The sequence below is a fragment of the Xiphias gladius genome, chromosome 2, assembly GCF_016859285.1.
Source record: "Xiphias gladius isolate SHS-SW01 ecotype Sanya breed wild chromosome 2, ASM1685928v1, whole genome shotgun sequence".
Lineage (NCBI taxonomy): Eukaryota > Metazoa > Chordata > Actinopteri > Istiophoriformes > Xiphiidae > Xiphias > Xiphias gladius.
Window position 1 is genome coordinate 13,206,813 of NC_053401.1, and position 25,098 is coordinate 13,231,910.

General features: G+C 38.8%; 1 protein-coding gene across 2 annotated transcripts in view; it reads right to left on the reverse strand.

Moving 5' to 3' along the window:
* Positions 1-25,098, reverse strand: part of ahcyl2b (adenosylhomocysteinase like 2b) — a 39,885-nt gene that overhangs the window by 8,974 nt on the left and 5,813 nt on the right. The window contains exons 2-3 of one of the 2 annotated variants that reach the window (XM_040145928.1): positions 4,493-4,604; positions 539-682 (exon numbers count right to left, since the gene is read on the reverse strand). In XM_040145928.1, coding sequence (XP_040001862.1) covers positions 539-682; positions 4,493-4,604 — 256 coding nt within the window. The remainder of the gene's footprint in view (positions 1-538; positions 683-4,492; positions 4,605-25,098) is intronic. The other variant, XM_040145937.1, reaches the window with a different exon arrangement.

The window sequence follows — 25,098 nt, forward strand, 5'->3', positions numbered from 1 at the left end:
GTGAAGGAATTCCCATCATTTAATCCTTCTAATACTTCATCACTAATCCATCAACTCAATCCATCTGAGGAGTTACTGATGCTAAGGATATATATATTGTGTGAGTGTGTGTGTGTGTGTGTGTGTGTATAGCCTGTAGGGTTCAGCTGAGGCTCTCTGTATGTTCTGTGAAGTAGTTAGGGAACGATGTGAATAATGTGTTGGGTTTTAAATGGTGTTCTCACTCGTGGTGGCAGTGGACATATGGCCACCCAGCAGTGTAGAAAGCAACCCCCCCATCCACACCCACAAGCACATACAGTAAAACCACCAATTTAACCACCTATTTATGGTTTGAATGATGCTCATTTACGTGATCTGTTAAGTACATCATCCCATTGTGCCCTCTTCCTCTGCAATGGTTTAATCAATGGCTGATTTTTTGAATTTGTGCTACATTTGGATGGAAATTTGGCTACCAACTTGCATCCATCCCTTAAACCACCGACCCTTATGTTTCCCCTTTTTAAAGTTAGCTGTGACAGGTCCTCTTCTTTACCTTGCTCGGCAATCTCAATCTCTCTGCGTCCGAAGTCGGCCTGTTTGATGTTTTTGATGCAGAAGTCCCCGTTGCCCTTCGAGTTCTTCTGCTGTTTGTCCCGAGGAGACGTCTCATCGTCAGAGCTGTCCGTGTATGACGCCGCTAGAAAAAACAAAAAAAAACAAAAACACAAAACAACCAATGGTACAATGTTATTGTCAGTATGTCTCTCTCTCTCTCACTCACACACACACACACACACACACACACACACACACACACACACACACACACACACACACACACACACACACACACACACACACACACACACACACACACACACACACACACACAACAATATTTTCAAAAAAGTCCTGTTGCAATAAGAATATATTTATGTTTTTTTAAGGCTGCAACTAAAGATTATTTTCATTATTGATTAATCATTTTGTCTATAAAATGTCAAAATAAATAAATAATTTTTCTTTTAAAATTTCCCACAGACAAAGGTGACATCTTTTTTGTCCAACCAGTGGACCAAAACCCCCCAAAAAATTCAATTTACTTTCATGTGCATTTCAGAAGCCAAAAGCAGCAAATATTTAGCATTTGCTTAAAAAAATAAAAAGACTAAAGTGATTCAATTATCAAATAGTTGCTGATTAATTTTCTGTCGATCGACCGATCCATTAATCAACTAATTGTTACAGCTCTAACTTTTTCATTAACATAATTTAAACAGGACTTTGTTTTTCACAGGATTCTTTTATCCAGAGCTTCGAGGTTTAAAAGTGCAGAACAATCAAAATGTGCGTTTGGTTTCTTCATGTGAATAAAGCCTGTACTTTTCCCAACCCTGCAATTTGACTCTGGCAAGCCACAGATTCTGCACAGCAGTGAGTTTAATTGATTATAAAGCTGTCTGAAAAACCATTTCCTCCAACAGAGAAACTCCAGTCTTTTTCCAATATAGGAACGCAATAGAAAGTAAACACAGTGCAAACCTGTTTTAACATTTGTACATAAAAAAGAAACATGTCATAGAGAAGTATCAGTGCAGCTCTGTGATATAAACAGTAGTGTCCACAGCATACAGCAGCACACTCAGTAAGGACATGACTCTGTGTCTGGCACCAGCACTGTGTCCTTATTAGACAGGTGCAGTCCTTCTTGTGTAGAGCGCGTACATGATGCTGATATCACCCCTTCCACCCTTTCAAGATGAACGTGCACCAGTACCAGATACGAGTGGTTGCCTTGCCAGCACTGTAACAATGCAGAAGTTAAAGGACATGCTGTACTGTGCCAAGAGGGAAAGGCTTAAAAAAAAAAAAAACAGGTAATAATCCATGAGTTTACTGTTAGGAAACAGTCTTCTTTTGAAACCTCCCATCCGTACTGACAGGAGGAGAGGCTGGGGGATAATGTGAGCTGAGGATATCTTAGGGTTCATTGGGGCCAATGTACTGATACTTGCAAAGAATACTGGGACAAAGCCAAAGATGGTGTGTAGGTAAAGAAAAAGTCCTCTAGACTACATTCCTCTTGGGAAACATACAAAGTCAAAACTAGGAGGTTTTATTATGTCTTTTTTTATATACCTCTGAAAGATAAAAGGGATTATAATTAACAAAGACACTGACTTAAATATAATATTTTGTCTCAGTTTGACATTTAAAAAGCTTATTACAGATATACATATATACAGATGCATTTTCGTCATATCAATTCACAAATCTCTACAGCTAAACTTTAAACATTATGTGAAATTACAATGTAACGACATAAAATGTTTTTTTTTTTACATTAGGGAAAGATTACTATCAAAACTTGATAAAACCACCATACCACGGTGGTTTTGGGAAAAGTACTACTGGCGTGTTCTCTGTAGTGTGGGAACCATCAGAGAAATAAGAAGCACTCTGGTGAGGGAATTATGGGAGAAGACAGGGAATCAGCAGAGAGGGGTGAAAACAAAAAAAAGAAGAAAAAAAGAAAAAGAGCATAAAACAGAGTTCCAAAGGGCAGATAGTGGGGTTATACAAGTGTCTGAAAATAATCTTAATATTGGCAGCACTGACAACACTCAAATTACAATGGTTGCTGTTAATGGCTTAACATAAGAAGCCAACAGCAAAGTAAAAAAAAAAAAAGCTTGTCAACTCATTGAGTGAACTAAATGCAGACTACGTGTTCTCATCACTATCACAATATCTGGTAAAAAAAAAAAAAGTACAGATCATTATTTTAGCAATGATTTGACAGCCTCATGCTAAAGAAGGAAGTTCATGGGAGTTAGAATGATTTAGTCTTGAGGTGGCTGCAGGAGAGAAGTGAGTAAGAGCTGAGGTTAAAGGGGAAAAAAAGCAAAAGGAAAGTGAGGGGGAAGATGAAGAAAGGAGAACATAAGATTTAGTGGCGGGGAACTGGAACATTTCTGACTCTCACCTTAGAAAGTGACCCTACTTACAGTGCGCCAGTTTTGATCTTAGGGCTGCAAACCAAATACAGTGCTGAACTCAAAAATCTCAATATTTAAATACAAGATTCAGGCAGATTTCTGTTGGGCCAATTTAGCCTCTTGCGTCGTGGTGAAGGAACAGTTCCGTTTCTATCACATGTAACTATTAAAAGAGGAGCAATTGTTTAAATTATTTTTCTAAAAGTCCTTTGAAAACGATCAGATGACCACACAAAACAGGGACAAGAAGGGATCCGAGCAAATAACTTTCTCTGTTACTTTAGTCACATCATATTTTAGGTCATAGCTGATGCCCTTTTTCTAAGAAACATATGTGAGCAGCTGATGGCCAAGTGTCCTAATTTATAAACAAAAAAATATTTCTTTTGGCTAATTTTTGTGCCTGAAAGAAAGAAACACCTTTTCTCAGCTGACCCTGATTTATGTCACTTGCCCGCAAAAACATGTAGCAGCCTGCAAATGTGCCTTTGGGAAGTCACAGGGCCCAAATGTCTCATCTTTTCTCAGTAAGAGTGCTGAGTACTGAGTAGACTTTTTTTTAGCAGTCCCTTGACCTGAGGGACCCATTACAGCCGTCCACTAATACTGACTGAAAGTTCATTTGTCCATCTGCCATCCATCTGTCTGTCCGTCAGGCTCTGCCACTAGCAGCGATGCTGACACACAGATTAATTCATCATGTTAATGGTGTCATTGGAAGTCCTATGCCCTGTGAATGACCATGATGCACAGCGGGAAGTCAAAGAGCTTCTAAACATGAAGCAGCTTATGCACTATATAAACATTTTATGAAAACTCTGCTGCTTTTAGAGAGGTGATGAAAAGAAGACGGGGCAAAATGTTAAGAGGAGAGCAGGCTGGTACATCTATGTTTTTTTATCTAAGTTGTCAGCTTTCCTCCTCCACCTTAATCACTATTTCTGCAGCAACTAATACTGGTAACTCCTACACCCGCTTTTCTTCACTTACCAATTTACAAACCCTACACACAGAACCTAGGAACTGCACAAAACCTAGATTTGTTTCCATTGCCGAAAAAGAGTTTCTTGGCAAAACTCTTTTTCTAGACAATTTTTGCATTTATCTATCCAAACTTTGTTTCTCACAACTGAAGTCTTAAATGGGACTGTGGATTTGGGTCTCCCATGTTCAGTTTCAACCACACCCAATACTTTCCAGCTCTCTTTCTCTCACCCCCTCTCCAGTGCACCACCAGCAGCTAATCCTCTAACACAGAGCCCACAGTTTCTGTGAACCGCAGTGTCAGAGTGTGAGAACAAGAGCCAAAGAGACAGAGGTGATTAGTGATGAGACAGATGAGGTCAGCCAATGTTCGTCCCAGGGGGAACAGTGTCTATATCTTTGGTATTGTAAAAATAAGTAAAGGAAACATGTCATATCTACTGGCATATCTGTTAAGTAGCAGGCTATGGGGATTGAGCAATCGGAAAAAAAGTTTGTGTGCGTGTGTGTATATGTGTGTTTACCTGAGCTGTAGCTGTCTGTGGAGGACTGGGAGATGGAGCGGGACAGAGAGCGCCGGCCGATCTTGGAGGGACGCTTGTTGAACTCCTGTTTCTGGTCAGCAAACTGGATCTGCTTGTGGAGAGAAGGGGAGAACAGAGGGGGACAGAGATCAGAACTCCCTTAGGATTTTAAGAACTTCTGATTGTCACAACGAATGTTCAAGTAGGCCCAAATAAGGTACCACTTGACCACCAGGCTTCATACACACACATGTACAGTTCTTTTATAAGCATGCACACTGTGGTAATACATTAACTACGGTCATGATAACACTTGAAATTCAATGGCCAACCATTAAAATCAAACTTTGACTTTATCTTTAATCTTTTCAAGTCAGGTCATGCTGGGATTATGTAAGGAGAGATATTTTAATAAAAGTTTTAGAGATAAGAAAGAACATAAAAAACAAATTGAAAAAAGCAGATAGCAAATGGAAATGACAGAACAAGTACACTTAAGTCGCCAAGAAAGGAGACCAGCTTTGAACTTGCTCTGACTTTTAATAAATAAAAGGAGACATTGAGGATATTATCAACCAGCGACAAGGCCATAACAGTTGATACTGTTTCTGTGGGATGGGTGGGAGGTGTTTGGTTTGTTACTGTAGTCAGGCCACTAAACTGACGGTGATTCTGTTCGCTTTGTTAATCTTTACGCTATTGCATCAAACTTGATATATGGTGCATCATAATTCACGTATTACAGAGTATGAATGGCTGACTTACTCCTGCAATAAAACCTTGCAAAACATGCTACTGGGGGTGTGTGCATTCAAGGATGAAAACAACATGAAAATTTGTGGGGGGTTTTTTCTCCATCTGTCCGAGAAAAGAAAAGTTGTTGAATGACGCCCATGAATAAGCAAATCATTCTGTCAAGATATGCATTAGAAAGTGAGAGATTCTGCCAATGCCACAGTCTGGTGACGGAGGTAGTAAAAAGCTTTAAAGATTTGATTAAAAAGCAGCCGAACAAGCGTCATTCCTCATTCAAAAAGGCCTTCCCTTGGCACAAAACAAGCAAATATTTTCAGGTTTTTAAATCAAAGAGAAATCACAAAACAATTCTGACATTCAGACACATCCTCTGTGTGTGCGTGTATGTGTCTTGGTATGCACGTCAAATACCAAGAGGTTGTGTATGCGTGTGGGTGTCTTCATTCACTCATTCATTCTCACAGTGTACAAGACACAGGATAAATGACAGAGGGCAGAGCTGCTGTCCAATCAAAAAGAAATTGAGACATCATTACTAGAGGTCGTACAAGGAAACATGAAATCAACAACACTATAAATCTTTCAGCATCAGCACCTCTCCGAATAGGCATGCAGAGGTCCATAATGACATAATTAAGCTATTAGAGAACATGACAATGAACCATATTACACAGAAACAAGCAGGGAAACAATTACTAATATTGAAACTGTTCAAATCCAATGCAAACATATTTACTATTGGCTTACTTTCACTCCTAATATCAGGTGAGTTCTAAACCTCCAGATGTCAGAGCATCATCTTCCTACAATCCGCTGTAAAGCCAGATTAATCTGCTCTGTCCTCCTTTCTATCCTTTCTCCTTACCTTTTTCACGCAGGGCTCACTGCCTTCCCCATCCTTTTTCTTCTTCAGCATTGCCACATTTGTGTGGGGGATGTGTGATTCAAGGCCTTGTGCACTGAGGGGACCTCTACTTTCAAGGTCTGATCATTTCGTAGGCTACACCTCTTCTCCCTCTGCCTCTTTTTGGCCTCCGCTTTTCTTGCAATCCAGCCCAAACTGGTCCTACCATGCGGCGGCAAACACAATGCAATGAATTGTTTCCCCTTCCCCCCTCCTCCTTCCTACCTCTGTATTCTTGTTTAATTGTTGATTGTTCAAGAGATTGGGGTCCCTGAATTGCTGGTATCAAAATCCTAGCCAAGCTTTACCCCAGCTGACCCAAGATGGTTATGAAGTGTAGCATTAAGACTATTGAAAAAGTGATGGAAAACTACTGAAAGGTGTCAATTGTTTGATCATCTTTGAGTTTATATATCATTAGGGGGAAAAAAAAAAAAAAAAAAAATCACTAGATTATGATGTAGGAATTGTGATGATTTTACAACCATGCGCCTCTTTATAAGGAAAAGCTTTGAATGAAAGACCAGTACTGATATTTTAAAAAAATAAGATGATCCAAAGCCCTTCAGAGGATGTATGGAGGTCCTGAAGATGTCTAAATATGTTGCTCAAAAACTAGGGTGGGACTCCATGGAGTTATTAAAATGTACCCCTAACTGGAGCACCAAAGAACAACTTGTTATCTAAAAAACGTTCTATCCAAAAGGAAGAGTCCTTGCCAATGATTTAAAAAAACACTTAAATGAAGCCATTATATACAAAAGGGAGTGGTAAACCTAAGAAACCGCAAATACAATGTAAAAAACATTTTTTTTTAAAGGCAGCATCATAGCACTACACAGAAGCTCTGAACTGAATTATAGGGTGACAAAACAGACCTAAAATTCATGTTTCTTAAAGCTAATGCTCCTTGGACAAAGAGTTTCCAAACAAGACAGAACTAAAGAGAAGTCATTCATCCTTTAGGAGGGCAGCTGATAGTGCTAATAACCTTGACCTCTTTAAACAGGCCATAATAGGTCTATTGGTCTCTTCAGAATTATTGGATGGAGGTTAGATGACGGGCTTTAGGAGCTCAGAGTTGCACTTAAGGATTGAGGGTCATTTTGGGAGCTCAGGAGGAGGGGATCGAGGGGCTTATGAGATGTTTTTTGGGACAAGATTACCACAGGTTAGCTCAGACCTAAGAACAAGGGGTTTTGCCAGAGAGAATAACACAGTGGTTTGCTTCTTTCCCATTTAGGTCTTTCGCAAAGTACTGCTCTGAGCACACTACATACTAATCTACACATATACACTCATGACAACAAGGGATTTGATTTTTATTCTGTAGCTGATCCTTGCCAAGCAAAAACAAATTCTCCAGAATTATCACCAATACGTATTAAAGCATACGAATAATTCGAGGGAATGCAGATTCACATATTAACCATCTTTTTCCTTATGATTAAAATCTCGACTTCGTCAGTATCTTTGGCAAAAAGAAACTGTCAAATTTTCTTTCATAGATCTGTTTTTAAACTTCCAGCAACGAGACTTTATGATTAAATATTAGGCAGTGAATGAGCTGATGCTCTTATCCACAGCCGCTTACAATAACTCACCAGCCAAATGCTGATCAGCTGTTCCTGCAGCTTACTATCCTGTATGAATGACGTCTGTGGTACTATCAGCGGTCACACTCTGATCAGATAAAAAAAAATTCAATGCAATAATCAATACCTGGAAGACCTAATCCAATAAACATGACTTTATAGTAACTTGACATGACAAAGGGTGACTTATTACAGTAGATCTTATGTAAGACCGAAACTCAGAATGAATGAAGACAGCAACACTCCGATCCTGTAAAAGTAGATTAGAGTGCTACCTAGGAATAGATCTACATGACTCAGCAACACTGGCAGGCGGCTATTTTGGAACAAATCATGATGTGGAGTTCATTCAATCGCCTTAAAATTTAGAGAGTAGCTGGAGACATTAATGTCATTATGTCAACCAAGAGCCTTTTGATATTTAGAACCTAACATTGTCTTTTATTTTAAGTTGAAAACACAGACAAATACTGTAGGAGACAAAAACACTGGGCTGAACACTGGAATGAATATTGGTTGTTCCTTTTCCTGTCAATCAAACTTTTCTTCTCCATCAGTCTCTTTCCTATGACCGTCTCTCTTTTTTCACCTCTGTGATATTTACGATCACCTCATATCCATCTCTCTAACCATGGAGTGCACACCTTTACATTATGGATGGTGACTGATTGGGAGGCTAATGACGTGAATAATGAATGTTAACTCAATACTGGGACACATGGGAGTTCACCCTGGACTGCCACCTTCCACTCATCTGTGTGTGTGTGTGTGTGTGTCTGTGTGTTTCAAAACTAAATAGGTTTGCAGAGAACCAAGAGAAAGAGTTGCCAAACTTAATTTTGAATAAAAAAGACAATCCAGTAGTGACCATGATCCACCAGTTAAGCCACAGAACAGACGATATGTGGGATACTGGGAGTGAAGCCAGGTGTAGGCGGTCCCCCTGAGGTATACTGTGTTGGTTAGCAAGGATGACCTGGACAGTATGTTCGCACTTGTTTTTAAAGCTAGTCGTCCCATACAAATTCAAGTACACAACGCTGATAATAGCTCCTAATGTTAAGCAACTAGTACAAATCTGTTTCATACATGGTGCTCTTTTGCCAAACACTAGCAATCCAAGTGCTAAAAACCAAAAACCAAAAACACAGACCAGACACCTAACAAATTTATATTTATGTTAAAAAGTTCCAAACCATTAAATTTCTAAAGAATAAGGTCGAACATGTTAAGCACTTGGTCTAGAAAAGAGCAGAATGGCTTTATTATATAAAAACAGAAGCTTAATAAGTTCACACCACCAAAGTATAAAAATGGAAGTCTAGTTTTCAATAATATCAATGGGCTATTTCATTTCAGTAAGGATCACGATGCTATCAAGCTATTTTTATGTTAGCTAGAGGTCAAATATAAAAATGACTTTTCCATATTTGTTTTGGAATGGGGTGGAGACCAAAGCTTGACCCATAATAATTTATATCTTTTAAAGTCCAACTGGAAGCTCTAAAGCAGTACAAACCACCCCTGCTGGAACACATGCATATCTGACCACAGAGATCACATACACAGGCTTTGCGTCCCATCTGCTTATTTAACTCAATGATAGTATACAATGATAATCTAAATACCACTATAAATACCACAAAATGTAAATCTTAGCCCCTGCCATAACCAGCATAGGGATCTGCAGCACAGGGCAGAGAGAACGTCTGAGCCGGCCTGGTGAAAAACACAAACCCCTCAGGCACAGATGTACTGTAGCAGCAAATGTGATGAGATGGGAAACTGTACAGTTTCCCCACAGCCATTAATTGCAGAGGCAGCTCGTCCTGCTGACCTGGCATCTTCCTCTACTAAAATTATCAGAAAGTGATTAAGTTTTACTAAATCAAACCTTGGAGACCTTCAGGGGACAGAGGTGCTATTTCATACAACAAATCATTTAGTGAATTAATCACAAAAGATGAGATCCTCTCTTGATCTGTAAGTCTGAGCTCATCATTGACACTGACTGGTCACTCTGCTATAATTTAACAAAAGATGCATATCACAATATCACAAAATTACCCCCTTTTCTTTTAAGGTGACTGCACTGCACATATTTCTCCATCTACAAAATCTCAATTTGAACAAGTTTCAAGTTTCTTTTGCTTTCACTCTCTACTAGCAGCAAGTGTTTTCACAATGAGGGAATCCTGTTTACTGTAAAACAACGTATTTCGATACACTGATATCACCACAAACATTAATCCTCAGCATTACCTTGGTGCGCTTAGATTCTCTGCTTGTCTCCATCATCTTCAGCTCACCAGGTTACAAGCTCTCCTCGTACTCTTTCCTTTTAAGATTTTAATTAAATCAGGATATCCAATTTAAAATTGTCAAGGACATAAATGCTTCAGTGCTGCTACCAAACATACATAAAATCTAAAACATGAATAATTATTGGCTGCTTGTGCAGGCTGTACCGTCACTAAGAAGCAGGCAGAACAAAGTATTAACTACAGACGCTGTAGCAAAAGCCATGCAAGGAGGGTGGATTTGGTTACAGGTAGGCTTGTGTTTGTGTATGAAACTTGAATCTAGTATGGCAGAGGTGGCACGCAGCCTTTTGTACTAAGATTAATTCAGATCTACCTAAAATGCAGCACGGTGAAGTGTTAAATAAAATGTTATATGCTCAAAACAAGTGGTAAAGATAAATTACCAGTGCCTTTTTATTCTACAAAGCAGTGTGGTCAAATGATTCTTTATTTTTTTCCAATCAAATAATAACTCAATAGATTTCTGCACAGAACAATGGACATATTAAGTGCAAAACTCCAAGCTCCTTCTGCATTCCAGCTGCACTCAATAGGCCTCTGGCCTGACTCCAAAAGTAGATTTCTTCCCCTAAAAATTAATGTTTAGCTAAAATGTTTCCAACTCTTCGCTTGCAATTCTAGATGATATCCAGAGGCTGCCTAAAACCTTGTAATATTAGATTGATGTTCGACTGAAAATGAACAGTGACTGGCTCTTCATGCACACCTTGAAATAGTCAGATTACTCTGATATCCCAACTTAATAAGATAATGGGAAAACGACTGCACTGGAGCTCAGGTTTGACGTCGTCAGTGATGTCACTCGTGGGTGAACCAGCAGAAAACCTCACTCTAACAAAACACATTTATAACTAAATGCACGTAGGCCTGACATCACCTGCATATCTTTGGCTTGTGTTTAACCAGGGATGGTTGTCAAACATTCTTGCTCTTTTCCCAGCAAAATCCACCTCATACCCACACAGTTATACAAACAACACCTGATAACTGACCAGTAATACCACAGTTGTTTAACACTGACTAATAAGTCACCTTGTTTGAGGGCAGGGTTAAGCATGGGGCAAAAATTTCCTACTGGCTAATGGAACCAGGTATTGAGGGTAGAACTATTGATAATTTCTGGGTTCAAATAAGTAATTACTAATAGCATTTTATTTTTGCTGTCTTGGATGCACTGTGTGTTTTGGCTGTTGAACACGAAGTTACGTTATCTGTGACATTCCTTACATGTATTTTATAGGATTAGAGCTGAAACAAAAAGTTGCTTTATTAGTCGATTTACAGAAGGTTGATTGTCAACAATTTTGTCATTTAACTAATTTTTTTTTAAAACTGCAATGCCAAAAATGAACTGGTTCCACCATCTCATATGTGAATATTTGCTGGTTTTCTATGACTTGCTTGATATTATACTGAATATTTTTTTTGGTTTTGAATTGTTGGTTGAACAAAACAAGCAGTTTGGATTGCCTTGGATTCTGGGGTAGTGAGATAGGCATTTTTCAATTTCTGACATTTTATACAACAAACGATTAGTGGAGGAAATAACCGGTAGATTAGTCGATGAGGAACAGATTGAAATTGTCAGTTGCAGCCCTATATAGAATAAATAATAACTTAATAATTTCAATAATTTGGTAACAGGTTACTAATGTGTGTACTCAGCTGCAACTATAAAGATACAAGTTGGTATGTGATACATACAGCAATGTCTTAACAGCTGTGTTGTCTCCAGGGTTTCCACGTGTCCCAATTGAAAATTCCCTCCTTTCCTCTGGGGACCTGAACATTTTAATTTCTCAAAATTAAGTTTTTTGCTAAACAACTGAATAAAGTGTGCATCTCTGTAGAAAAGCTTTACCTATGCTTACACAGCTTGCTTTTTTGAAGTAATTCCAGACCAGAAGATATTCATCTTGTGTACGTTTCCAGATCCGTGTAGGAAGGAACTCGATCCTAATCAAACACAATGGGGTCATGGGATGGAGCAGAGACCCCTGCACCAACACAGTACTGGGCCTCTTGAGCTGTCAGCTGGGTCTAAGTTCCTCTCTCTACCTCTGCACTTGGAAACATGTCATCTGAGCCTCACTATTGACATTTGTCACTACTCCCACTAAATTTTAGTAGAATTAATGTTGCACTGCAACAAGATAAACCAGTTGGTTGAAAAAAGTCTTGGATCTGAGTGACTTATAAACCGAATGCAAACTATGATGCAAATTAATTTGAAAGCTAAAAAGCGGTAATGTACTAAAAAGAAAAGGGAAATTTGATTATGTTCATAAAGGCAAAATGGTCAGCTTACTTTGGCCTCATTTGTTGCAATGCATGCAGACTAAAACCATTTTTGCACTCATTTTTTCACCTCACCGCAGTTCACCCTCACTTCAAACTTGTCAACAAGGTCATATGACTGCTAAGTTTTTTTATTTGCGCTTGTCCTTCTGACCTACATGTTTCTGATTCCTTTGTTTACATCACACACTGTGCTACATGACCATACAAGCAGCGGCTCCTGTCTTGCAAGGGATGGATATGGAAGCTCTCCCATCTGGTGCTAAATATCATTATATAAAACACACCTCAAACGGCACTCATATACAGATATTTGCATGCAGCGTCATGTTTCACAGCAGTTTGAATTTTTAAGCCTTTTCTCCCCAGCACAACAGGAACCAAGGAGGAATGTCTGAGGACAACAGAGAGAGGAACAGGATTGTCAATATAACAATGATGGAGAAAGATGGAGCCCTGTCTCACATCATTAAATCATATTTAAAAACACTCAGTTGTAGAATGTCTAAAATTACTGCCCTATAGAGACAAATTACTGTCCAAATAAACAACCAAAGACAGCTGTCTACTGTTTCTAGACCTCCACCTCAAAGAGCTGCAATAAATGATCGCAGGCCAGGTCATTCAACCCCTCCTCCATCCCAAACTAAAGAGCCATTGTCCACAAGAAGAAAACTGAATGTGAATGTTTGTGTTTGTGTCAGAGATACTGAGCCCCCATGTGCGGTGAAATGGAGCCTCATCTGAATGAGATCCGCTTGTGTGTGTGTGTGTTTCCCTCAACAGGAAAACTCTGCCAACAGCTGCGATTTCTTAGGCATTTCATGATGTCAGTAAAGAGTTTTCTGTTGAACTAAATCTGAACCATCAGGATAACCAGGACACCCAACAGTAAAAATATAGCACATTGTAGTTTGTCCACTTCTGATCATCTCTACAAAGTTTCTGCAAGGTGATGCTATGTAAATTAAAGTTGCTCGGGGTGCTGATATTCATAGCACAATTAAGCACAGTATAAATACATTTTTAGGAGTCAGTTAAGTAACACTTTAATAATAACCCATTTGGAAAGCTATTACCATTTAACATTGAGCAGAAATTACAGGAACTAGGGGAGACTATGACCTCACATCTGTTCCTAAAATGAGTTTTGAAATTTGTTGCAGAACAGACCCACCATGGACATTTTAGATTTTAGATTTAAAAGAATCTAGCTGTAGATCTGTCTACCTACTGACATCTTCTCAAAGGGTGGTTATCTTAACTGGAGCTAACGTCTTTCTTGTTTCAACCATTAGCAAAAGTTGGAGCAGCCTAGTTCAGCAAGCTAAGGCCAACATTAGAGGGGTTGAAAACTAACACCTCAAGCACAGGATTTTCTTTTTTAAGTTGATGGGAGACTAGTTAAGTGGTTATAGTCAATCATTAGTTGACTGAAGACCACATCTTCCAGTCAGCCTGGAAATCTACCTGAATTAGGGAAGACAGATGCACTAAAGGCAAAACAGGCTTGGCTAGCACAGACCTGATGTAAGGTTCTTTGTGAGGAAACCAAAAGAGAGAAGAAGGGAGGAAGCCTTCTCCACCCGGGTCACTGGGAAGCTGTTTACACCTCTGCTTCCCTGTGGGGGTGGGGCAACCTTTGTGGCTGGCAACACAACCTGAGCTTCGCCCAAGGAACACACATTGAACTTATATATGTGCCAGGACTGGGTATTAATTACTATGGTTTGTGGTTTTCGTATATATATTCATCTTGTTATCTCATCCTGATGTTAAAGTCTTTTGACTACGGGGCAGAGAGTAGCAGAGAATGTGCTCATGTGCTTATTATATGGCACTAGTCTCGATTTTAAGGTCACAAATGGTAGCAAAGAACATTTTGCATTCTTGAATTTACTTATAATTTATAGCTCTTTCATGGCAGACAGCAGTTTAGCACTGTAAAATTAAATTTGAAAAAGACAATTTCTACATGGTAATAAAAAAAGAAAAAAAAAAACATTTTTTAGGGCTAACATCTCTTAGTCAAGTAACTGACATATCAGTTGTTAGATGAATGTGGACTATGATAAGGCTTTTCTGCTCATCTTATAAGGAGTGATCATTACTGGGAATTTGTGGGACAAGACATGTTTTGGTCTTTAAACGAATAAATGCACTATATTTTATATACTGGAAACAAAGATAATGTCCTGAAAAAGATACAGCACTTTTTAAAGACTGAACCAGACCATAAACAGTCAGCAGCACTACACCAAAAGTAAACACAATGTACTGGCGACCCATTTCAATGTTAACTGAAAACATGAGTTGCTACTACAGTATTTTAAGTGTCAACACCTGCTCTGTTCTGGGAAGCTAGCACTGGCCAGGAAACCTCATATCACCAGAGAGACACAAAGTCTGTATCGGTGATAGGTAATCGTGTTGGCACAAGGCAGCTCAAGTCAGACAGAGTTGTGATAGGCTTTCCATCCAGACAGATGGATAAAATGGCAAAGTTCCTGTTAGACATCCTTCACAGCCCCAGCCAACTTTCACCAGCATATGGCCAGTGGTTGGCTTTAATGCTACACCCCCCCCAAAAATAGTGCTTGGCTGTGGAAATCGGGCCAAGTTTCAATGTGATGATAGAAGTATAATAGCTGATAATGACTAAACAAAGTTAAAGAGAGAACACAATGATAGAAAAGATCAGATGGGGCTAAGTGCAATGATGAGTACTCTCAAATCAAAGTGCCAATGGGCTTTTAATAGCTTTATGTTTGGATGTCGTTTGCCAAAAGGCCTGGAAAAGCGATTGATGGCATTAAAGAAAAAAAAAAAAGGGGGAGAGGAAAAGAGTAACATGTCCTGTTAACGGCTTACCGTTTCAAACAAATGTCAGGAATCCTCAAAGCTAAATCCTAAAAGTGCTTCTGCCAGACTAAGTTATGGCAAAAAATAAATACATAAATAAATAAATAAATCAGACCTGTAACTCTATAACAGAATCCTCTGACAGATGTGAGAGGAATAAGAGGCATGTCTGAATGCCAAAAAACTGCATAGGTAGAATGATCATGCACATACAATACTATACATGCTGAAATTCTGTAAAAGCAGGTAGACATTCGCCAGTTTTTGGACTGCATCTAAATCAATACAGAAGAAGCAAAAATATCCTGACTTTAAAGTTCCTAGAACTGGTCTAGCTCCAAAAAACACTGGATCCTATACTTCCCGTAATGCAACTCAATGGTGTCTTTTAGACATCTGATGACAGGTGATGGTTACTTTCCCAACTTTAGAAAGCCAGAACCGAAGACATAATAGAGCTGTTTTCACTGCTTGAGTAGTATCCCTTGTGCCAAGTAAACTGAATTCAATGCATAAAATAGATGAAGTAGCATTTCAATGACAGTGAATTATTATGTCCACCGTGTTGGATTGGCAAACCAGTCAAAATTGGCTCGATGCTAGCTATGTAATTCTATATGATTAATACTATACTGCAGGGACAGCTCCGAGCAAATGTCTAGTTTGTAATGTTACACTTGACACTTGTCTTTAATTTACAGTGCATTCATTTGTTATGTAGAATTACACTGCAGGGGGTCGTTAATCAGCTTTAATTTTGTTCTCTTAATTACATTTTTTTCTGAATGATCAATATTTAGTTTTGAAATGAATCTCCATCTGTTCACACGCACAGGCAGGCACCCATACACACACACCCACACCCACACCGAGGCTTGTTGGCAGTCACAACAAAGTGTCTCTGTCCAACTCAGTCGATCGGATGTTCCCTAGGGCAAAAATAAATATCAGCAACGTGTGATTCCATCATCAGGAAGTTAATAAAAATGATGGAAAAGCATAATGTTTTAACTTGTCATTACCTGTACATTTGGCCTTGGCCATTAAAGCAGCGGAAGTCCTTTTGTTTAGCAGTCTTTTAGGCCTAAATGAGAGGTTGCCTGACAAAGCAATGGATGTCTTGTATTTAAGATCTTCATGCACAGCGCTCTGTGGAGGACGTGCACTCATTCATGCTTCCATTTCTCTGCGTCTTAATCTCTTCACTCCCTTTCCTTTCTCCCTTTCTTCTTCATACATCCACAACTCTCTTATACAACTTGATGCAGACTGTGGAGAGTAGTCCACAGTTTATTATTTGCATGTTTTAATAAGCATTTGGATGGCACAAAGAACTGTGGACATGTTTCTCAGTGTTTTCAGCTGTTATTCCTGTATTACTATTGTGCTTGTGTAGAGGAAAACCAAAAATAGACTTTAGTGTTTCACTATGTTCACTTCAGATACTGATTTATTTTTCTGTTAATTTCTGTGTTAGTGTTGACAAATGACCCCGGATCTCTAAATTTGAGTAGAAATGCTATTAAAACCACTATCTGGATGATTTTAAAATGTATAGAGCTAAAATGCCTACATTTAATCTATATTTTGTTATTTTAATGCATCAATCCGTACCGGTCAGACTTAACTTTCACAATAATTTCAGTTCCGAGTGTACCAATTTACCATTTTTAAAGTACAGTCTGTTGAGCTTTAAATGGCCACAAGGGGGTCAACATGCACATTTAAGAGCATCATCATCATCATCCCTGTGCTCACCCGATGTGTGACTAATGGCCTTTTTGCACGTCACTGGCACTTGAAGTCAAGTTACTGTCCAACGCATTACAAAACACATGCAAGGAGTAGTCCCACTTTTATTCTCTTAACGAGAAACTGCTTTGTCAGAGAAAAATGAGAAGTAGCAGCAGCAAAAGGAGCTCCTTCCTCTTGCACAGCACTGAGACGAAGTGCAACCTTCTTAAGATTCTGATGTTTGTAGGCTCATAAATATGTAGTTCAGATTCAAAAGAACATCCCAGATTATGAGAAAAATACCATGTAACAGTAGGCATTTAAAAGAAAAAGAAAAAAATCTTGTATAACGCTATCAGGGAGGCAACAAAAGCTTCTGGAAAAGCCAGTGGCAGAGACCAAGACCTGAAGTCAAAGCACAGGAAAGACCAGGCAGTCAAAAGCAGGCGTACGACTCTGGGGGAGAGGCTTTTAGTGAATCGGCTCTGTAGTCGTTAAGCTCTGGCACTGCACACACATGCAGAGGAACAGACAGGCAAGTGAAAGCAGATACGTGCTCGTACTTGCACAGAGCAGTGCAGAAAAGAAATACATTGATTAATGATAACAACACACCTTTGCATCTTCACAAGAACATGCAGTGATTACTATGTTTGCCTATCCATGTACAGTTAGGTCCATAAGTATTAAGTATTTATAAGTATTTATTATTTCAAGAGGTTTAACAAAAAGATCGCATCAACCGTTTAGGAATTACAGCCATTTTTATACATAGCCCATCATTTTCAGAGGCTCAGAACTAATTGAAAAATTGACAATTTATGAGTCTCATGGCCAAGTGTGATCCGTTCCCTCGATATTTCATAACAAATGAAGCAGATACAAATTCTGGAGTTGATTTCCAGGGCTGAATTTGCCTTTGGTAGCTGTTCATGGGAACTCTCAATATGCAGTCCAAAGAGATGTCAATGCAAATGAAGGAGGCCATCATTAGACTGAAAGAAAAAGAAAAAGAAAAAAAAAAAAAAAAACCCTATCACACAGATGGTAGAAAGTTTAGGAATGCCGAAATGAACAATTTGGTACATTCTTAAAAAGAAGGAATGCACTGGCGAGCTCAGCAACACTAAATGGCCTGGAAGACCCCAGAAGATAAATAAGGTGGATGATCGCACTATTCTTTCCTTTGTGAAGAAAAATCCCTTCACAACGTCCTTTCAGGTCAAGAGCACTCTTGTGGTGATAGCTGTATCATTGTCAAAGTCTACAATCAAGAGACACCTTCATGCATATAAATTCAGAGAGTTTACCACAAGATGCAAACCAATTGTAACACTCAAAAACAGAAAGGCCAGATTAGACCTTGCCAGAAAACATCTTAAGTTTCTGGAACAAGATTCTTTGGGCAGATGAAACCAAGATTAACCCGTACCAGAATGATGGGAAAAGAAGAGTATGGAAAAGGCAAGGAACGGTTCATGATCCAAAGCATACTACATCATCTGTCAAACATGGTCCCTCTGAAAATGAGGGTCTATGTATACAAATTGCTATACTTCCTAAACTGTTAATGCAACATTTTTGTTAAACTCCCTTGAATTAAAGCTGAAAGTCTACGCTTCAATCATATCTTGATGGCTTTGTTTCAAATCCATTGTGGTGGTGTAGAGAGGCAAAATTACAAAAATTGTGTCACTGTCCAAATACATATGGACCTAACTTTATGCCCTTGTGTAATGCTCATTAGTAGAAATGGGAGGTATGTTGAAGCCAGCTGTTATGACCTTGACATGCCATTTTCATACTAGGGTCACTATGTTGCTATGTCCCTGCAATGGGCACACATACAAATGTTTTTATGCAAAATATGAGATACAACAGGCTGCTAGCATGTCTGTATTAAAAGAAAGAAAATGAGACAGATGGGAAATATAACAGTAAAGCGTGAGTATAAGACATGCTACATAGATAATCCTAAAAAGAAAGGTGGCTGCTTTAATTAAGGCTCAATTACCCAACGCTCATCCAATAGTAAAGGATTCCTGACCACTCTGTCCAATAGAAGGATGAGAAGGAAGGAGGAAGCGGCTAGCATGAGGTGGTGAGTGCGTGAGTGTATATCAGAGTGCAGCGCGCTGCCCTGGGGGGACTGTGATGTAACAATGGCTCCTGCTGATTTATATACACAGACGAGTGCTCAGATTGTAAATAATGGTGTGTACACACACACACACACACACACACACACACACACACACACACACTTGGAAGTTACTGAGCCCAAATGCAATTACCAGTGCCCTAACACGTGCCCCATACATTTATACTGAAAACAAGATATGTCAACTTCGTGGTAGCACAAAAGGAAATGTCAAGGGATGACCAAAGTCATTAGGATTCATCCTCTGGGGATCAAGCTTGTCTACACAAAATTTTAGAACAAACCATCAAGTAATTGTTGAGATTAGAGTTGCAACAATTAACTATTTTGATGATTAAATAATCTTTTTAGTCATTTTCAAGACAAAATAAACATTTGAAGGTTCCAGATTCTGAAATATGAATTTTTGTTGCTTTTCTTTGTCATAATAGTAAATTGAATATCTTTGGATTTTGGACTGTTGGACAGACAAAACAAGACATCTGAAGCTGTGACTTTGGGTTGTGGAGAATTGTAACAGGCATTTGTCACTATTTTCTGACATTTGATAGACTAAATGCATAACTGATGAATTGCAACAATAATAATAAGCGGATTAATCAATAGTGAAAATAAATGTTAGTTGCATCCCTAGTTGAGATATTTCAGTCTGGACTACAGTGGTGGACCTATTGACCAACCGACGAAAGCCATACCGCTGGCGTGGCTAAAAATTTTAACTCTAGCTCATAAATAAACACCCTCAGTGCTATATTAAAGATTTGTTTTTTCCTTGTGTGTTTAAGAACTGTATGTGGAATTCACAGTCAAAAAAAAAAATGGATATTTTCAATTAATCTTGGTACTTGACTACAAGACTCTGCAGCCCTGAATGACCGCAGTGCTGATATAAAACTAAGGAAAGTAATGCAGGACCATCTAATGTGAGCACTGCCAACGAGAACAATCTCTGTCCTTCTGATATGGTCCGATAGTCATTGTAAAAGCCAGGGACACTGATATTAGAGGAGAACAGGCAATGAATGATGGGGCTTAGTAACAGATTAAACCCTACCCACTTCTTAACAGAGAGGGAGGAGAGGAGAACAGCCACCACACTCAGGGCTTTCTCTAATGTTTTTCTTCTCTTTCACATGCTTTTCCCTTCTTATCTGCCACTGAATGGAGGAGGAGTTCCAAGACTGCAGGCTTCTCATGTCCTTCAAGGACAAGTCAAAGCTTTCATAGGGCTTCTGATTTTCCTAAAAGCACGAAATTTTAATTAACTGAAATGCTGAAATTGCACAGTGACCATGAAATCTCATTGGTAAATCAGTCTGCTTAAATATTTCAATTTTTATATTTATTTCAGAATTTTATGCAGCTATGTTAGCTACAATTATATACTTTTCACCTAAAAGGCAAATTCTCTCTCTTTTTCTCACAAACACAAACACGCACACACTCAAGCACACACACAAGCACACTTCAGTTGTGTAACAGGATCTTGTTACCCATGTAGACCAAAATAGGACACAGTTTAGAGCCTCAAGGACTTCATTCACACTGACAGCAAATTGATCAGCATTACTATTGATCAGATTGTTTTAAGATCTATTGTTTGCTTCTCTATACGGCTCTCAATTCTGAGCGAAAACAAATTATGAAATACTGTAGATGATATTTGATCATCCAGTGATGGATCAACAATACTATGGCTTTTACACAAATTAAGCAGCAAGTTGTATCTGCTGTATGTATTCATATCCAATCACTCATCTTTTTAACCATGCAATCATCCATCTCCATCAGGACATGCTTTTCACCATAATACTCACTTGTTCTACCGCTCCCGCTCTGAAGAGGCAAGAAATCTTTTCACTAGATTGAAAAACAAATGGATTGTTAATGTCTGCCTTTAAACTAAATGACACCATGAATACTTCCATAAGCGTGAACGCAAAACCACAAAGTCTATTGATTTAATAGCATCAAAAGTCTCAAAAATTAAGTGGTCCATCTCTGGAATTGCATGTTTGTGTTTTTTCTTCCCTGCTCTTGAATTGCCAAAATTAGCCATCTGTCCCTGTGGGGAAAGTATAATTATATCAAATGCACAAATACAGGGGCAGCGGTGGTCTATTTTTGAATGGTCAATGATCTATGGTTAATTAGGAGAGGGAAGCAATTCTTCATTGGTTATTAGGCTGGATTTAGTTTTGTTTTTAATCATCTTGACAAAAGCTCTAGATCACTAGATGCTAACAACAACAACAACAACAAAGCAATGTGCAATGTGAGGAAATTCATTACGTAAAGCTACTCTAAATCAATATTTTTATATTTACTTGTAATGTGTAATGTGAAAGGTGTCACACAGAGATTCATCACCCAACTGTGCAGCTCTCCTCAGCTCTACGGAGTGTTTTTGCCTCTTTCAGTTCATTGTTTTGGTATTATGGCCCACAACATTACTGCTCTAAATGCTCTTATCGGCATTGTTTATAGCAGCAAAAGGCACCGGTTTTCAGCACAAAAGCTCCGATAATCCCCCTCTTTCCCAGAACCAAATGTTAGCAACCAGCTGGTGAACATAGGGGAGCATTTGGCAGCTAAACAGCCAGATATTTCTCAGTTGGCAGAGACCAAACCAGAGCTAAAAAGGAGATTGAGTATTGGACTTTTTCAAACTAGGACTGTATAAATGGCAGTGCTTCAGGTAATTCGCCTCTAATTTCCCCTCTCTGCTGACAAGGATGTTTGTGTTTACAATATTCTGTACATCACCAATCTGTTTTGTATGGGACTTTAAATAGCCAAATTGTTACCACACAACCTTGTTACCCTATTTATCTACAATAATTCTTTATTTTTAAAGGTTTTTGTGGCTATTGAGCTGACGTTTACTTCACAGAGAGCTCTGTCCAAAGAAATTCTCATCTTTTCCACTTATTATGACTTTGTTAACATAACAATAGCCGGTGTTTTTATTGAACTCTACCATGAACCCTAGTGTATATTTTTGGTAAGAGAGCTGTCAGTTCCTACAGGACTGCTGTATAATTAGTTAGTGATGGGATTTTTTCATGTATTGAGTTTCATGATATGTATACCAAAGTATATCAATTTCATATCAAGGATTTTTTTTTTAAATCTCAAAAAGAATATACATATATGGCTTGATATATATATACACATGTCTCAGCCCTAAGATGCTTGTCTCTGTCTGCCAGGGATCGGTGGTTTGGCCTGACTAATAGGAAGCAGGGCAGACAGATGGGTGTATGGGGGTTCATTTCAGGCTTTGTGAGGGCCCTTTTGTGAGGCAGCACTTTTTGAACACAATGTTGGCCCTTTGTTCACGTGCAGTGCTCGAGTATGGAGCTGCATTCCTTGTCATGCTGCATAGCGAGTTCAGTGTTAATGTCCACCACTGTCTACTGTTCCTCAGGCTATATGCGCACATGCAGACATAGACACGCACGCACACACATCAACTGCGTTTGTACTCATTCACTTGTTCAACTGTAGCTAAACCAAGGGGTTTAAAATTTCTTGTGAACAGACAGATTCCAGGAAAAGTGAGCGGTGCGCTCTCCTTTTGCCTTTGTTCACTGTTACAATAACCTGAGGCTTGTAAAACCGCTTTTGATGGAAAGATGTGTAACTCAATGAGCTGTACATGCTCAGTGATAGCACGCTGCAATGATGAAACAGGAAATGAGTTTCAACTGCGGAGCCACAGATGCAGATATATGTGGGTGGTACGCTCAGGAGCAGCTAAGCACAGACACCGAATGCTGCCAATACCAGCCAAAAAACAGCGCAACCACATCAGAGAGATCAAATACTAGAACCCAAGAGCCACATGCGAGAAACCAGGGCAAAGCTTACTTGCTTATCTGCCTTGGGATAAGTGTTGGGGTTCTGGTATAGTGAGTGGAAATTGAATCTAGCATGTATGGCTCTGAGTGCAAAAGCCATTGCACTCAGTATTCCCTGGCATCGTAAACTCAGGTAAGACAGCTGACGTTATATAGGTGTCAACTTAATTTGGAAACAATACTAATGTTAAGCAAACATGCAATTTAATGGCAGAAGCTGATAGAAATCATGAACAAGATCTGGCAGGTCAAGTACAGGTGTTTTATATGTTTTCAAATACCACAGAGGACAGCTACACATCCTTAATGTCAACGTAACCCTATTGTTAGGAAATGTCACACAAGGTCTGATATGATCATTAAAAGAGCTACTAGCTAATTGACAAATTTCATTGACATTTATGAAACTGCATTAACGTTTGAATATTGGTTTGTTTCAACTAAATTAATTCAAGAAAATATTAGTTTCGCTTGATATTGACTTAACTTTACATCTCAGCCAGAGCACAGCTAAACACAGTGGTATTCCAACATACATTAGCCACATGGGTTTGTGTATGTACATCAGTAGTGAAAGCAAACAGATTTAGCTCATACTACTAGCAGTCAACTTTACTGAATTAAACAATAAAAGCAGCCACCTTTGATAACTGGGTTAGTTTTGTTTACAAATCCCCATTTAAAACCTGTGACATTTGGTTTGCTTTTTAACCTTGTGTATTTGCATGTGTTTATTATTTTAGTTATACTCGTATTTTTAAACGTGTGTGTATAGCTGCATGTAGCAGGAATTAAGTAAATCTAATAATTAACAAAATAAAAAAATTAAGTAGCCAGTGCAATCTTATACAATCCAATAAAACAACCGTGCATCCACAATTATGTTCATATTCGGTTATTTTTGATACGGTGTTAAGAGAGGTGTTCAGGTATTCTGTGGCAGACAAAAGTGATTTTGATAAATATTGCCTGAGATAAATTGAGAGATCAAGAGAAAATTGTGATTTCAAATCTTGAGTGAAAAAATTTGATTATCACTTCAACAATTCAACATGCCATCTCGACAGTGATGAAAAGATCACTAACTGGCAACCTGGGGGTGAGAGAAACTCAGACTGGTATAAAGTACCAACAGTCCGTTTCCTAAACTCCAGCTAAGTGCACTGAGGGCAAAGCTGGCCAAATATACACCCTCTTCCATGGGTGGCAAACGCAGCTAATAGAGAGGCAATTTTTCAACATTTTCTTAAATCCATCATCAGAAACGGTACAGTTTGATATAATGCATGATTGCTCATCGGTACCCTCTAAAAGAACCCTAGCAGTGATGTCTGGGGGGATGCATAAATTCTGTAACGCCAACTTTGTGCATTGCTTTTTCACTGTATTGTTGATTCAGCAAATTTTTACAACTGTCTGACTGATAATCAATTAATCATTAACATCCAAAGTATGTGCTCAAGTAAACAAGTAAAAACTCTATCCACTCCCCAAACCCATTAATAATTATAGCCCTAACCAAGCGTGCAATATTACTAGCAAGTGCATCATATTCAGGCCTGGCTGGGTTCTCCTCGAAGCCTCATGATTTGGTTTTTCTCTTTCTCAGATGGTCTCCGTAATCAGGCCTGGGACTCTCCCACCTCTTTTTTTAAGATGAGCCTTTAGTCTCTCTATTGTGTTCTTCTCACTCCCTGAGCCACGGCCTGTCCATCATCCTCCTCGCTGACCCAGCGACCTCTGTAAATGGTCAAGCTTACTCTCTGTCCTCCATGATGACTCAATGACCAATGAAAGGTCTTGTCAGCACAAGAATCAGCACAACATGGTTTAATCTACAGAACTCCTGTCACTGTGTTTCCGAAACATTATCAATGTTACTCTTAAAAAGAAAATCCCTCTTCACGCTGGCCGTGTTTAAAGACATCAATATGAAAATATGAAGAAATTCTGTAATTTGTGTTGGGCCTGATGTAAATGACAGGCTAGGCTATAATTAAATACCATTTAAATACCGTTTTATATAAGCTCATTAAAAAGAAAAGGACATATTTAAAATCATAGCAGGATTATATTTGAGGAAGAAAAGTTTAAATGGGTCAGGTCAAT